Source organism: Sinocyclocheilus rhinocerous, unplaced genomic scaffold (genome assembly GCF_001515625.1).
Source record: "Sinocyclocheilus rhinocerous isolate Xijiao unplaced genomic scaffold, SAMN03320098_v1.1 scaffold286, whole genome shotgun sequence".
Taxonomy (NCBI): Eukaryota; Metazoa; Chordata; class Actinopteri; order Cypriniformes; family Cyprinidae; genus Sinocyclocheilus; species Sinocyclocheilus rhinocerous.
The window spans coordinates 841431-858045 of record NW_015632405.1 but is presented as its reverse complement, the minus strand read 5'-3'; the positions used below and the strand labels follow the sequence as shown (position 1 = coordinate 858045).

The window sequence follows — 16615 nt, the reverse complement described above, 5'->3', positions numbered from 1 at the left end:
GTTTATTTGAGAGATAGGTGGCGGTAATGCACTTATAAGTATGCGATCCGCCGTAAAGCCTCACGCACAGGCTGAAGAAGAAGACGCGATCCCGCACAGGACAGTTCAGATATTGCGGTGAAAATCAGAGGTAAAAAACAATATAAATACTGTTCAGTTTCTTACGCAGACCGATCGTTTTGTGTCTTTTCACATCAATGTATCATCACGAGCCGCAGGGTTTAATTTGGTTTTGTTTGTGTATGTTTTATGACTCTCAAAGCCGTGATTCTCATCCACTGACATTATAGGACTGACAGACTGCAACGGTTTGGTTTGACTTAAAAATCTCCGTTTGTGTTCTACTGAAGAAACAAAGTCACCTACATCTTGGATGCCCTGGGGGTAAGCAGATAAACATCAAATTTTCATTTTTGGGTGAACTATCCCTTTAAGTACACTTTTACTGTATATCAAAAGTTAAAGGGATAGCTCACCTAAAATTATTTGTATTTTTTTTCAGCTGTTCGAACTCTGACTCATTCTGACGGCACCCATTCACTGAAGAGGATCCGTTGGTGAGCAAGTGATGTAATGCTCAATTTCTCTAAAACTGTTCATATGAAGGAATAGACTCATCAACAACTTGGCTGGCCTGAGAATGAGTATTTTTTCAAATCGTTTTTGGGTGAATTATTCCTTTAAAGGTTAAAACAAAAAAAATACATTAATAGTCTCTGGGGCATTTTTGCCACTTTCAAGATGGATTTACAAAATTTAAAATCCATCCTGCTGAATTTGACAGATTTTTCCTGATTTCAACAAGAACTGATACTAGTTCCACATTATGATGAACTTCAGCCTTATTAGCTGTATCACTAAAAAAAACTGTAGAGATGCCCCTGTGCATTATGGTAAAAAAAATCTTGTTCTCCAGAGTGTCTTTCCACACTAATCTTAAAATGATTAATATTTTTCTCAACAAAAAAAAAATATCATCATCATCAATCATCAAGTATTTAATAATTTTGAGAACATCAGTACTTTTGATTAAAACTGTCATGTGAATTGAACACAAGTAATCTATTACCTATTATCTTTTATCTAACTATTCTAAACAATCTTAAACCTGCTGTAAAGCCTTGCAGCATGGTAGGTGCCCCATTGGGCCAAATTAGAGTTGCCTCCTCCTTCACAATCTCATGTGAGCCTACCTAAACAGATGAAAAATCATGCACAATTCTACTCTATCAAACAGACAAGATATACATTTATGAAGAAATTCAGTGAAGGTGTTATACTTGGCTTTGTCCCATGGCATGCTGTTAAAAACATCTGAGGAAACACAATTGTAACACCCCTGTGGACTGTTTGTTGTGGTTTCTTCCCCTTGTGTTGGTTTAGCCCGTATAATCATTAGTTAATTACCCTCATTGTGTTCACCTGTCTGCCCCTCGTTATCTGCCCTATAAGTTCCTGTCTCTTGTAATCTAGTATTGTCGGTTATTGTGAATGTTACCCTGAGTGTGTGTGTCTCATCTACCCGTATCTGCCTTGTTGTCTCTACATTAAACATCCTTATTTGAATCCTTGTCGTCCTCGTCATCCTGCCTGCCTCCACACACCTTGTCCGTGACAGAATAACCAACCCTTTAAGTAAAGTATAGCGGCGTCTTTCCCCTCGTTTGCCGTTGGTCGGCCCCCTGGAGTCGGTGGACATTCCTCCTCCATGGCTCCTCCCTCCGTCGGCTCCACCGTGGGCCGCTATTATAGCTGTGGCCAGGGTCCCACCTGGCTCCTCCTCCTGCTCCGGTTCCCTCCTGTCGTCTCCCTGGCTCCTCCCTCCATCGTCACCTCCCTGGACTCTGTTAGCCGTCCTCCTCCTGGAAGGCCGTCCTCCGCCGGAACCTCCACCTGTCTGGTCTGCCTGCCAGCCCTTTGCCTTCCCCTGTCACCATCTCGCAATCCCCTTGCTTTGTCCTCCTCCTAGTCCCCCTCCGCCCCTCCCTCTGTTTCTACGGTGCGAGGACGCACCTTCCGGGAGGGGGGAGTAATGTAACACCCCTGTGGACTGTTTGTTGTGGTTTCTTCCCCTTGTGTTGGTTTAGCCCGTATAATCATTAGTTAATTACCCTCATTGTGTTCACCTGTCTGCCCCTCGTTATCTGCCCTATAAGTTCCTGTCTCTTGTAATCTAGTATTGTCGGTTATTGTGAATGTTACCCTGAGTGTGTGTGTCTCATCTACCCGTATCTGCCTTGTTGTCTCTACATTAAACATCCTTATTTGAATCCTTGTCGTCCTCGTCATCCTGCCTGCCTCCACACACCTTGTCCGTGACAACAATGTTCACAGTCTATAACTCCAAACCCCAATATCAGAAGACTGTTTGTTTGTCATATCTACTAATATTTATGTAGTCTGCATTTATCATGGACAATGAAACAAAACAAACACTTTCAACATTCCACTTCAGTATCACGCTCTCTGAATGAATGACATAAAATGAAAGAGAAAGATGAAGTTTGGCTGATTTTGATTAGAGTAAATAAACATACCAGGTGCTTCTTCCACAGGTGCTGACGACGCAGGACCATAGTCTTCACCACCAGCATACAGGGCACACACGCCAGAGCTATCACCACCAACAGAGACTGAATCCCCACCTATGCACACATAGAAAGAGATCCGACCAAAATTCTATCTGATTCTAATCAGACTTCCATCCACCTACAACTATTTTTTTTCTGTAAATGTGTGGTACCTGTCCTCTGTACAAGGGTTTGTTGGTAGGATCATTGTAGTTGAAAAGACACATATTGATGAAGGCGATCAGAAGACTGGGAGCATCTTTAGATGTCGCTGCATCGTAAGCCGTCCACTTGTAGAAGATGAGCAGGATCAGATAACCAAACAGACTGCTCATGAACACAATCTCAGGAATGAAACCCAGGAAAATGTTCAGAGGTTTCTTGAAGTACCTGTGAGACACATGGAAAAAATCTGTAGTTAGAACAATACATGAAATGACGATTCCCTGTCATTAATTCGTACACTAGCTACTTCACACGCACACATTTGAACACACACTTACAGGTGATTGAAGAGGGACAGCGTGATTCCAAACAGCATGTGAATGACACCCAGGACTACAGACATCTTCATCTTGAACGAGTTCAGGAATGTCAGCTTATTTGTGGCAATATTCCAAATCTAAATGAGAAGTATTAGTAGAACAGCATCTTATAACAGCATCTCTGTAGATTTGTTATCATTTGAACTGAAGAACTGTATTTTGGTCGTTTATAATACTACACATAACAATGTAAAAGTACAGAGGAAGAGGTGGTCTCATTTGTGCTTTTTGGTAATTATTGGTCTTTGCACATATGCAATACAGCATGAAAAATGTTGTCTGACAAGGTGTTTTTTTCTCTCAACTTTTACAAAAATGTCTGAAGACATATTCTGTCCTATTCTGTCTACACTCAAACACCAGATTCTATGTAAAAGGCCTCTAATCATCTCTTTCCTTTAATTCCTTTTATGAAAAAGAAGTACATTTCAGCATATTTTTGAAAAAAGATGACTAATTACAGAAATAATGTAATAGATATACTTAAGTGAAAACTGAATGTAATGCTTTTGGACACTTAATTGCATGTTGTTGAAATAAAATTAAAGCATGTGAATTTATATTAAATACAACTATGTGTGTAATTTCTTAATTATATTTGCCTTTGAGATATGGTTAAACTGTAATGACAAATGTACTGACAATAATTTATTTTAAATTAAACTATACATAATATGTATACAATTTGTAATTTCTATTTCTATATTTCTATAAATATATTTATAATTACATGTTTGTAATTATGATGTTGCAATTTAGTAATAATTTTTAAAGTAATGTTGGCTATCACAATACAGTTCAAATGATAAATAAGTACTTAACATGTGTTATGTACAGTACTGTACAATACTGTTAATTGTGCTTATTTAAAGCACTACAAAAGATTATGAACATCACATTCTGTTTCAAGCACCTTATTTGTGTACACTTATGCTGAATTTTGTCAACATACAATGCGGGCACCGCAGTAAAAATGCATGATGTAAAAATGTGTCTGAGGTGTGAATTAATTTATTTGTCTAAGCTGTCTCTGCATGTCTTTGTGTATACTGCATGAATGAGTTTTGTGATACATACAGGGTCGATGCCCAGGGGATAGGGGCCACCAAACACGCCAGGAACAGCAGGGTCTAACTGAAGAACTGAGTTACCATCCAGAGTCTCAAACCTACAAATACATAGGATAGAAATAGCAGAATATCACATTCTTTAAAAAGTGAACGTTAGTCAGGATATAATAATTGCTTTTCAGCAGTACAAATGAGATGAGACGCTGTATTTTACATGTTGTTTTAATGTTTTGCTTTTTGTTATTTTCATTATAAATTCATTTGACAATCAAAGTAAGATTGTATGATTGCTGATGTTGTTTGATTATATTCTAACTGTTTTACTGATGTAATTTTGTGAACTTACGTCCAGTTTCCCTTAGGGAAAAACATGGGCCGCACACTCCAGCTTGAGCCGAACATGTTGAGGGATTTGGAGAAGCAGTCATTGTAGATCAATCCGGTGTAGACTGAGAATATCCCCATCAAAAGAATGATGTAGCGTCCCGCAAAAATCATGCTAAACATCTACACACAAGAGGGGAGAGAAAATAAAAACTAAGGTTAGACATTTATGACTTTTACATTTATGAACAATCCTCAAATAACATCATAAATATTCATACCAATTTTGCACCTCTAAATTTGACTTCATGATTACACTATGATATCTTGTTATATTATGTAATTGTATGTTAAAGACTTCATGTATTGGTTTGATTGCCTTAAATGTCCTTTTTTTTTTAAATAGTCAACTGTCTGCATTATAAATGTGAATGTACAAATGTGAATTTTAAATCTTCTAAAGGTTCATTTTTAACATTTAGAAGTACACTAAAACCACCTAATTTTATATTTCTTAAATGTAATAATTATTGATCAGCTGAGACCTCATTGTCACTCTTCTGCGCGAGCAGGCGGCTCTCTCTGATGACCAGATAAAGTGCCGCACATGTCATCAGCACTCCATGACCCATGTCCCCAAACATGACAGCAAACAGGAACGGGAATGTAATAATTGTGTATGGCGCTGCAAGAAACAAAACAGAAAAATCCAATCATACATGTGTTAAAAAAACAGAGTTATAATTTATTACCTGAGAAAAAGTGGACTGCACATTGGTAAACCAAATAGTAAAAGTAGGGTTGTTTTCAAAATCTTATAAAGATGTTTTTGTTATATTTTCTGTGTTGGTACCTGGATTGATCTCTCTGTATGTTCCAATACCGTAAGCATCCACAATGTTCTGGAAACCCGAGGTGAACTTGTTGGTCTTGTTGTAAGTAGGTGGAGTCTGTTTGGTCTGCATTCGGTTCAAGATGGAGGGAACTGTGGAGCCACTCCGTTCCTACATTAAAAAAAAAAACTTGATTAAATTGTCATTATTACCATTGTAGTATTATTACACTTACAGTGTGGTAATACTTTATTTTGACAGTCCCCTTTAGACATGCTACTAACATTCTGTAACTTCTCAGACACTGTCTTCTTAATATCTGCTTTGATGGTCCCCTAACAGACATTCTACTGACTAAGTAACTTAGCAAGTACTTGTCAACTTACTCTATTAACCCGAACAGTCTACTAATACTCTAAGTAGTTGACATGTAATTGCAGAGTTTCTAAAATAAAGTGTAACCTTTAAAGTACACTGCCAATCACATATACTCATTTTAGCAATATTTCCACAAATATAGTAAAGTCATGTATATCCACATTATATCCACACAATAGTAAAGTCACATAATCTATAAAATAACACAACTTGAAATACAATCAACTTCAGGAGGTGCATCCTGGCATGGTTTTAAAACAGTATTGAAGTAGTTCACATGTATGTTGGATGCTTTTCCTTCCCTATCTGATCCAATCCATTTATTGTTACATGTAATTACAATTTAAGCATAGTAAAATAATAATAAATAGAAGCACAATTTAAATAGTCTACAAAACTAATTTCAATAATTTTAGCATATAAGCATGAGTTTTTAATATCATGACAAGTGAATTGTAAATTGTTTCATTGCTTTCATTTGTGTATTGAATGGCTGAAATAACATCTCAGTGGCTGAAATCATTTATAATGAATATCGATTAGTATTACTCACTGTTCCCCTCCGCAAAGCGAATTGAATAGAATCAAGGTCAGAAACGGGGCACCAGACCTCAGCGATCAAACATTTCTGTGTAACGTCGATGTTACAGAGGTTCAGAGTGTGATAAATGGCCTTCATCTTCCTCACTTTGATGAACCACACACGTATGGTTTTCGCAGCAGCCTGTAAAACCCTCTGCCGGTGGTCTTCTGTTTGATTCAGTACCTATATGTTTGAAAACACATCAAACACTGTATGATCAACATTTTAAATACGTTAGGGCATTTTATGCTATTTTTGGTTTTATGAGGTCAAGTTCAAACAGAGTTTAAATGCAATCAACAATATTAAGTTGAGAAAAAGAAAAGCACAGATGGGAGAAAAATCAGACTAAGACTTTTTTGGGACAGCATACCATCTGCAGGTCATCAATGCGGGTGTTGACACCTGATGCCATTTCCTTCCTCTCCTGAGGGGTCTCATATCCACACAATAGTAAAGTCACATAATCTATAAAATAACACAACTTGAAATACAATCAACTTCAGGAGGTGCATCCTGGCATGGTTTTAAAACAGTATTGAAGTAGTTCACATGTATGTTGGATGCTTTTCCTTCCCTATCTGATCCAATCCATTTATTGTTACATGTAATTACAATTTAAGCATAGTAAAATAATAATAAATAGAAGCACAATTTAAATAGTCTACAAAACTAATTTCAATAATTTTAGCATATAAGCATGAGTTTTTAATATCATGACAAGTGAATTGTAAATTGTTTCATTGCTTTCATTTGTGTATTGAATGGCTGAAATAACATCTCAGTGGCTGAAATCATTTATAATGAATATCGATTAATATTACTCACTGTTCCCCTCCGCAGAGCAAATTGAATGGAATCAAGGTCAGAAACGGGGCACCAGACCTCAGCGATCAAACATTTCTGTGTAACGTCGATGTTACAGAGGTTCAGAGTGTGATAAATGGCCTTCATCTTCCTCACTTTGATGAACCACACACGTATGGTTTTCGCAGCAGCCTGTAAAACCCTCTGCCGGTGGTCTTCTGTTTGATTCAGTACCTATATGTTTGAAAACACATCAAACACTGTATGATCAACATTTTAAATACGTTAGGGCATTTTATGCTATTTTTGGTTTTATGAGGTCAAGTTCAAACAGAGTTTAAATGCAATCAACAATATTAAGTTGAGAAAAAGAAAAGCACAGATGGGAGAAAAATCAGACTAAGACTTTTTTGGGACAGCATACCATCTGCAGGTCATCAATGCGGGTGTTGACACCTGATGCCATTTCCTTCCTCTCCTGAGGGGTCTCAGGGCACGGGTACAGAGATGCACGGAACCTGGAGATGAAGTTTAAAATCTGTGATTAGCATTGGATGAAATTATGTGAATAATTAAAGATCATAAAAGACCATGCTGCACCCTTCACAGATCTTCTTCACTCTGTTCTTCAGCTGGTCTCCTTGGAAGAAGATGATAAACACAGATTTGTGCACCTGGTCTCCCTGTGATGAACAAAGACACATAACTTGATCAATATTTTATCACGCTGACGCTGGAATATAAAATGTCAAATGCAAACATCTTAACTGACTTGAATAAGAATTTCGAATAAGAATAGACACTAACGGTTGTGGGGTCCTCAAGAGGGTCCTCAATCTCTGTCTGACGTAAAAAGACATTTCCACGGCAGACTCTCCACAGCATCCTTTCAAACGTGGGGATTCTCTCCCGGTTTATAACCCCAGCCACAAACCTACAGGGAGTACACAGAGGTTTTATGTTACAATTTTTTTTTACAGTGTACATATTGTCTTTGTGTGAGATAAAGGTTTTGATAAACAGGACTTTAATAAATCCTAAACACACAATCATAAACCATTTTATTATATGTTCTAAATATCTTCCAAATTATGAAAGTCACTTCTTATGAGATCTATAGTGACTAAATTCTTAAACAGTGAGGGAAAACAGTGAACAGAAAGAAACATCTCTCCCTCAAAAACTCTCAAATTCCATATTAATAGTAAAAGAAATAGTAAAACAATAAATGTTATTAATATAATAATCTGTTAATTACTAATCTGCCTAAAAGTGTTCTCATCTGCCTTTACCACACGTGTTGTTTAGCAGCATGTGACATGAATGGAATTGGCTTTTCAGTTCAAATAATTGTGGTACTTTTATTTTATATTAATTAAATAATTTAATTTATGTATTTTATATTTTAGTTACATTTTACATTACCTTTACAATTTGATTCTTTGATCTTAATTTTATTACTGACCATTTATTAGAATAATTATATACAGCCTTATATAATAATATATATATCAGTTATATATTATTACTACATATATTACTACATATACAGTATATATCAGCATCTTAGAACTCACCCCAGTCGCAGTGGGGCACCTCGACCAGCCTCACTGGGGTCCAGCAGAGATGATGATTCTTCCAAAAGATTTGGATCCTCCATCTAAAGTCAAGTCAAAAACTAAAGGGTAAGGTTCAAAGGTAATTTCTCATTGTGAATGGATAAAGTGGCTTTTAAAGATTTTCCCCCTGTAGTGGACATCATGTATCAAAGGGTTAAATAACTAACACCTGAAATGTCTTGGTGATTTTTGTCAATTTTTTTTCTTCTCACACTCTAAGAAGTTTGTGATCATATTGTGCGAGAACAGCCAGACCTCATCAAAGAACTGCTGGGTACGTTTGAGGATATGCTTGAGTTCTGTCAGCTCTAGAAAGTTCTTCTTCAGGGCCTCTTGATTAGTGTTGATTTCCTTCAGCTCATTCTCCAGCTTCTCAAAGGTTGCCTAGTGATCAATAATATAAATAGAAATTAAGGATATTACAAACTAACAATACAAATATCAAAATATTCCCAAAGGTTTCCATAACCAGGTATAGAAAATTCTGACACCTTGCCACTGAGTGAACATATGAGATGGAAGAAAGGGTTTGGTAAGAGCTTAAAAGGTGCTTTTTTGTTCAATTGTTTAAATATTGCCGAAAAGTCTTCCATCAAACTGATGGAAACAGACTGTTTTGGCCCCACCAGAGCTGCATGAAGATTCTTTAAAATTTTGCCTTTTGTGTTCCACAAAAAATAACAGCATATGGGTTTGGAACCATATGAGGGTGAGTGAATGACAGCATTTTTATTCAGACAGAATGATTCCATTAAAGGCAGAGTAAGTGATTTCTGGTAGCCAATGTTGATATTTGAAAACACCAAAACAAACACGGCCCTACCCCAAAAGGGTCTTGCCCCTATTTTGATAGCTCTGCCCCACATATACGTACGCAACCCAGGCAACGATTAGTTCTGTGAAACAAAGCAAAACCAATGTTACACCGTGTCTACGGACGTGAGCGGCGCGGCGCAACAAATCCCGACAGAAAACTGCTGCCGGGTTCTATTTATGACGTGCTGACACAAATTTCAAATGGTTTTCAACGGTCGTTTGATCGCGTCCAGTGTAGTCAGACTTTAGCTGTTGTAGACACGGTGTTACTCACCTACTGAGAAGAAACATAGCAACCTCGGCGTCCGATCGCAGGCCTCGCTCCTTGAGTTCTCTCCAGCGCTGGAAAGCTGATCCGATATTTTCACGGGTCCTACTTCTTGCCTTATCTTTCCGCAGACGTTTTCCTCTTTTGTTTTTTTATCCGCCATCTCTATCTTTCTGTCGCTCGGCTCGGCTAATGTCCGTCCCATGCACTGAACGCGCTCTCCTCCACATCACGAGTAGACACGCCCCTTATTGCTGATTGGCTACAAGTTTGTTTTGCGATTCGGCCCGAATCAGTTTTCTAAAGTGTTTTTGAAAAATCACATACCCTGCCTTTAAGGTCATGAGAGGGTAAAATTACCTCAAGGTCAATCATGTCTCGTGGGAATGGGACTTCGGGATTCTCACCAGTGTCCATTGTTGGAATGTTGGCTTTCTTAATTTCCTTCTCTACGAACCCTGCAGAATATGACACCAGCACCAAATTACTAATGATATTCAATAATTTTGATTATTTCTCACAGAGAAGGGTGAGTTTTTGTTAGGGCTGAATGTATCAATGATATAATGTTTCATATCATTCGGTATTGATAATTATTGACATTTTTTATAACCTTTTTAAAACAGAGCAATAGAAAAAAAATGTTTACATTTAACCACTGTATTTTTAAATTAACTCAATTTATTGAGACAAACAACACATTTTTTTTTTGTTTTAACAGTCAAACACAAAATAAAAATTAAACAAATATCTAATTTCTAATTTTTTATATGCAGATTAAATAGGTTGAACTTTTGGCTTGTTTCCCGAGGCCACAGGAGGGCGCAATGAGCAATATAATGCAGCACAACGCAAGGAAATAACTGTCTATAAAGAAAACGTGCATTACGTCTAAATTAACTCATATAAATCAATTATGAACAAAACAGCATCATGTATTTATGCATTGCTTAATACAAAGAGCCGAATCACCCATCACACGGATTGCATTTAAAAACATATGAGACGCAGTGAAAAGGAATAAACCTCCACAAATTTGTGACGTGTTTTCTAAAAGTTTAAACTGTTTTAACTTTGCATAGCTTTCAATACATCTCTTGTGTGACGCGAGTGCAGCATACTTGTCCGTCTAGAAAATGCGCTGAATATGCGTTCTGTGTGAATGGCTTAGTTTCGGTTTTAACCCATTCAAGATCTTCTCCACATTGAGCTTCTATTAAATTCGACTAATATAAATTTTTTTATTCACAATCTCCTCATCACAGGCAGGCACAGCACTCATGTTCGTGTTTGTGTGTGCTGTCTGCGTCACTCATAGCACGTGCCTATATCGTGCACTATATCGAAATGTTTTTATATCGTTATCGAAGAAGGTGTACCGTCGAAAAATATCGATACCGTTTTATCGCCCAGGCCTAGTTTTTGAATTCTGGCTTAAAAAAATATGGGCGGTCATCTTGGATGCCAACATTTTATTGTGAACCCCTTCACCACCACAGAATTATAAATGTAAAAAACAGGGTACAACAATGCTATGTTATTTGATCCAAAACAGAAAAATACAGTAATATTGTTTTTTTTTTTTCATTTTAAAATAACTCTTTCCTATTTGAATATATTTTAAAATGTAATTTATTCTTGTGATGCAAAGCTGAATTAACAGCATTAAAATCTGGCCTTCAGTGTTTTTTCAAATATTGTAGATTTATGTGGCAAATGATTGCTAAAATTACCAAATATATTTTGAGACAAACGTCTATTCATTTTCAGGTTTGTTCAACATAATTAAATTAACAGTTTTCCTTGATGTGTGTCTTTAGCCCCATAAATAAAAATGCATAGCCTTAGTTATTTATGTACATTTTTTCTTACTTACTTCCTATTTTGGTATTTAACCTAAAGGTTCTGTAGGTGATGGTTTGGAATAGTACACATAATAATGTGTTCTTTCTAGCTAACAGATATCACATGACTTTTTTCACCATTTTTACCCAATCAGAGAACTAGCTGCCGCTGTCAGTCATTCTGAGGAGTCAGGACTGTCACTGGTCTTGGTGAATTTGTTTGTGCATGTATTGATCCACTCACTGAGCTTCCTGTCCATCTCCTCACAACGTCTCACTTCATTCACAAACTTCCTCTGGAACACGTTCACATCAGGGTTGAGCTGAAAGAAAGAGGTTTGAACTCATGATCAGCATACGATAGAGGAGAGAGCAGGAAGAGAGAGAAAGCAAGCTGTATCTACTCACATCTCTGAACTGCACCATTCCCAGCTCTCCCAGTTCACTGACGCAGCAGTAGGCCGCTTCAGACTGGAGGAAGAGTTGGGCCAGAGTCATCTCCTCACTGCGGAACAACTCCCCCATGATGCTGCAGGCCACAGGAACTCACCCACGGCTCAGAAATCAATCCCACTGGATGCTACTGGTCAGTCTGGAGGAAAGAAAGATAGATAGATACATTATTTACATCAATCCCATTATAACCTTTATAACACATTTGACACATTTATGGGTAATACTTCAAATGTATTATTATAAACATCAGCAGTTAAAAAGTGTATAAAGTGTTATATATAATTTTTCTAATTTATTTAATATATAATTTATATTTTATAGAAACCGGCTTCATCTCCTAATGTGAGAGTCTCTGAGTCTGAGCTGGGCTCAGCATCACTCGCATCCCAAAGAGCCGATTGGCTGAAAGCTCAGCATCCCTTCTGACTGGCTGATGAACGCAACATCCGTGTATCTCTAAGAGCTGATTGGCCAAGAAGCTCAACAACCCTCGCATCACTGAGAGCTGATTGGCTGATGGCTCAACATCTCACATCTCTGCCGCACTGCCCTTCAGCTCTGAAGGGCGCCATTACGCGCTCTTCTCTCTATCTACCCCGTGCCAACAATAATTTTTATCATATTATCACATTATTTAATATACTAACAAATTGAAGCAAAAAAAAAAAACATCTAACACACGAATGTTTATTTGTAAGATGTTCATTTTTGTTTAATAAGGCTACAGCGAATCATTCTGGCATAATCCTAATAATGAATATAATTAGACCACTTAGAGACCTCGAGCTTAGGTAGTTTTTAGGTAGTATTTTGAACGAAATGAGATAAGAAATTAATTCATGATTGAATAAATGAATACATGAAACAGTAAGTAAATATGCTCGACTGAATAACACAGATTTCCAATTTTCTAATCGTTAAAATGCTGTCAACTGTTTATTCTTCCACGCTAATATAACATAATATTGAAGTCACAATAAGAGCAAACATAAATATATAATCAACTCTAATGGCTGACCGAATAACGTTAGATAGCCTAACGTTACATCCATATTCAAGCATCACCACCTCATTCAAGCGGCCACAATAAAATGATTCATCCACTCATTTATAACGTCATATATACGAATATAGTGTCAGAGTTAAACGTGTGGATAAAGAGAAAAACGGATATGTAAAAGATAAATGTTCTTACCGTCCTTGACGTCTTCAGTAAGAGATCTGTTCACGTCCGCGAGGATGATCAGTCCTGCTACGTGACGTCACGCCTGCAGCTGCTACAGGGTCACGTGATTTTTTCGACGTTGTTAAATGCAACAGGCCATTTTTAGATGCGTTATGTATTTGTATTTATGTATTTATTTATTTATTACTATAAACAATGTTTATGTACGGTTTAGACTTATTATAGACTTATTAGCCTATTATTTATTTATTTATTTGTTTGTTTGTTGGTTGGTTGGTTCTTGTTCAAGTTTAGCAATTAAAACCAATACTACTACTTTTGGAAGCAAGTTCTTAATTCTGTAGTAAATTGCACTGGTAAAACCAGTGGTTAAGGGTATAATGTGAATTACCATTACTAAAATTATTTAGGAACATGATTTCACATCTTAAAAAGTAGAGAAAAAAAAAAGATTATTCTTCTTTTCACTTTTGGATGGGTGACATTTTAATACATTTCATAAAAAACAAACAAACAAACAAACAAAAAACAAAACAAAACAAAAATGTATAACTTTATAATATGCATAAAACATAGGACATTTACAAAACATACAGTATACTATGATATAATGAAATATTTGTTATTTAAATATTAATAATACATTACATTACATTTAGTCCTTTAGCAGACGCTTTTAACCAAAGCGACTTACAAATGAGGACAATCAAAATCAACAAAAGAGCAATGATATGCAAGTGCTATGACAAGTCTCAGTTAGCTTAACGCAGTACACGTAGCAATGTTTTTTATTATCATATAATAAATAAAAAGAAAAACAGATAGAATAGAAAAAGAACAGAGCAAGCTAGTGTTAGAGGCCTTATTTGTTTTTGATAATTGTATAATAAATAAAAATAAAACAGAAAGAATACAAAAAGATTAGAAAAGCTGTTAGTTTATATATATATATATATAGAGAGAGAGAGAGAGAGAGAGAGTTAGAATAGAGAGTGCTAGTGTTAGAGGGTCAAAAAAAGATGGAAGAAATGTGTTTTTAGCCGATTTTTGAAGATGGCTAAGGACTCAGCTGCTAGGATTGAGTTGGGCAGGTCATTCCATCAGGAGGGAACATTTAATTTAAAAGTACGTGAAAGTGATTTTGTGCCTCTTTGGGATGGCACAATAAAGCGATGTTCACTTGCAGAAAGCAAGCTCTACAGGGCACATAAGTCTGAAGTAATGAATTTAGGTAAAGGGGTGCAGAGCCAGTGGTGGTTTTGTAGGCAAACATTAATGCCTTGAATTTTATGCGAGCAGCTACTGGTAGCCAGTGCAAATTGATAAACAGAGGTGTGACGTGCATTCTTTTTGGCTCATTAAAAATGAATCTTGCTGCCACGTTCTGGATTAATTGTAAAGGATTTATAGAACTAGCTGGAAGACCTGCCAAGAGAGCATTGCAATAGTCCAGCCTGGACAGAACAAGAGCTTGAACAAGGAGTTGTGTAGCATGTTCCGAAAGAAAGGGCCTGATCTTCTTGATGTTGAATAAAGCTAATCTGCAGGACCGGGCAGTTTTAGCAATGTGGTCAGAGAAAGTAAACTGATCATCAATCATAACTCCAAGGTTTCTGGCTGTTTTTGAAGGAGTTATGGTTGATGTGCCTAACTGGATGGTGAAATTGTGATGAAACGATGGGTTTGATGGAACCACAAGCAGTTCTGTCTTGGCAAGGTTGAGTTGAAGGTGATGGTCCTTCATCCAGCAAGAAATGTCTGTTAGACAAGCTGAGATGCGAGCAGCTATTGTCGGATCATCTGGATGGAATGAGAGGTAGAGTTGAGTGTCATCAGCATAGTGATATGTTTCTGAATGACAGAGCCTAGTGATGCCATGTAGACAGAAAAGAGAAGTGGTCCAAGAACTGAGCCCTGAGGCACCCCAGTAGTTAGATGTTGTGACTTGGACACCTCACCTCTCCAAGATACCTTGAAGGATCTATCTGAGAGGTAAGACTTAGACCACTGGAGTGCGGTTCCTGAGATGCCCTTTGCCAATAGGGTTGACAGGAGGATCTGGTGATTAACCGTGTCAAAAGCAGCAGTCTTAGGGCTTCAACAACTGAGAGCAAGGCAGTGTCGGTTGAATGTCCACTTCTGAAACCAGATTGGTTGCTGTCCAGGAGGTTGTTCTGTGTGAAAAAGGCAGAGACTTCGTTGAACACAGCTCGTTCAAGTTTTTTTTGCAATGAAAGGAAGAAGGGAAACCGGTCTGTAATTCTCTAAAAGAGATGGGCTAAGGGTGGGTTTTCTTAAGTAGTGGGGTTATACGAGCCTGTCTAAATGCTGAGGGGAAAACACCAGTGTGAAGGGGGGTGTTGATGTGAGTGCAGGTACAACTGCAGGAGAAATGGCTTGAAGGAGATGAGATGGAATAGGATCAAGCGGACAAGTAGTAGGGTGATTAGAAAGGATGATTTTGGAGACTTCTGCCTCAGAGAGTGAAGAGAATTTAATTACTATTAATATTTAATTTAATATTAAATATTAACAGAATAAATATGAATAAATATTAATATCAATACATAGCAAACTATGTACTCGATAGCATAGCTATGGAGTACAAGAGAGATAGCCTTTATGAGTTCTTCTAAGTATTCTCCTTTTGATACTATTATACAGTTAGATACTGTGTCTAACTAGTTGCTATCTGAGGTTTATTAGAGACACATTCTAACTCAGAATACTATTTGTTTAGGAACCATGGTAATTTCACTTAGGATTTAGAACTTTTTAAAATCTTTCAAGTCAAGAATTAACCTAGGAAGCTTCTGTACAGTCCCAGAATATTTAATTATTTATCCTTTACTCGGTATGCTCAGAGTTATCTGATATAGACTGAATGATGCAAGTTTGTGTGCCAGAGTAATAGTGAGAGGTGAGAGTGCGGACCTAAGAAGAATGTAGCACAGACTCTGTAATGAACCTGTATATATTTAGAGTCAGGAACTACTGAAGAACCAGAGGTGAGAAACATGCGCCTGACCAATTCACACTTGCGTACACACACACACACACACACACACACACACACACCCCCATCTGAAACAAAATGCAAGTCTTTCCTTTGTGTTGTTAGTAACCCAATTAAGGCCTTCAGAACTGATTTCAGAACTTACACATGATAACTAATATTTTCAAAAAGGTTTATTTATCTTTATCTATAACTTAAAATGTATTATAGCTTTATTTTAGTTAGAACTAATTAGCACCTGGACAATCAATGTTCTGAAGATAATGAATATCCTCTATGACTTTTTTGATGTATGTTTTG

The 16615-nt window shown here is 37.0% G+C and overlaps 1 protein-coding gene across 2 annotated transcripts in view; it reads right to left on the bottom strand.

Annotated features, from left to right (window-relative positions):
• LOC107742255 (V-type proton ATPase 116 kDa subunit a-like) overlaps window positions 1–13385 on the bottom strand; it is a 26541-nt gene extending 13156 nt beyond the window's left edge. For both annotated transcript variants that reach the window (XM_016555155.1, XM_016555156.1), the window contains exons 1-17: window positions 13309–13385; window positions 12066–12249; window positions 11902–11980; window positions 10174–10271; window positions 8985–9113; window positions 8688–8770; window positions 7918–8044; window positions 7711–7793; window positions 7535–7628; window positions 7132–7344; window positions 5363–5513; window positions 5055–5194; window positions 4532–4692; window positions 4193–4283; window positions 3074–3192; window positions 2744–2960; window positions 2538–2645 (exon numbers count right to left, since the gene is read on the bottom strand). In XM_016555155.1, coding sequence (XP_016410641.1) covers window positions 2538–2645; window positions 2744–2960; window positions 3074–3192; window positions 4193–4283; window positions 4532–4692; window positions 5055–5194; window positions 5363–5513; window positions 7132–7344; window positions 7535–7628; window positions 7711–7793; window positions 7918–8044; window positions 8688–8770; window positions 8985–9113; window positions 10174–10271; window positions 11902–11980; window positions 12066–12182 — 2010 coding nt within the window. In that variant the 5' untranslated portion in view covers window positions 12183–12249; window positions 13309–13385. The remainder of the gene's footprint in view (window positions 1–2537; window positions 2646–2743; window positions 2961–3073; window positions 3193–4192; window positions 4284–4531; window positions 4693–5054; window positions 5195–5362; window positions 5514–7131; window positions 7345–7534; window positions 7629–7710; window positions 7794–7917; window positions 8045–8687; window positions 8771–8984; window positions 9114–10173; window positions 10272–11901; window positions 11981–12065; window positions 12250–13308) is intronic.
• Window positions 13386–16615: the final 3230 nt, after the last annotated feature.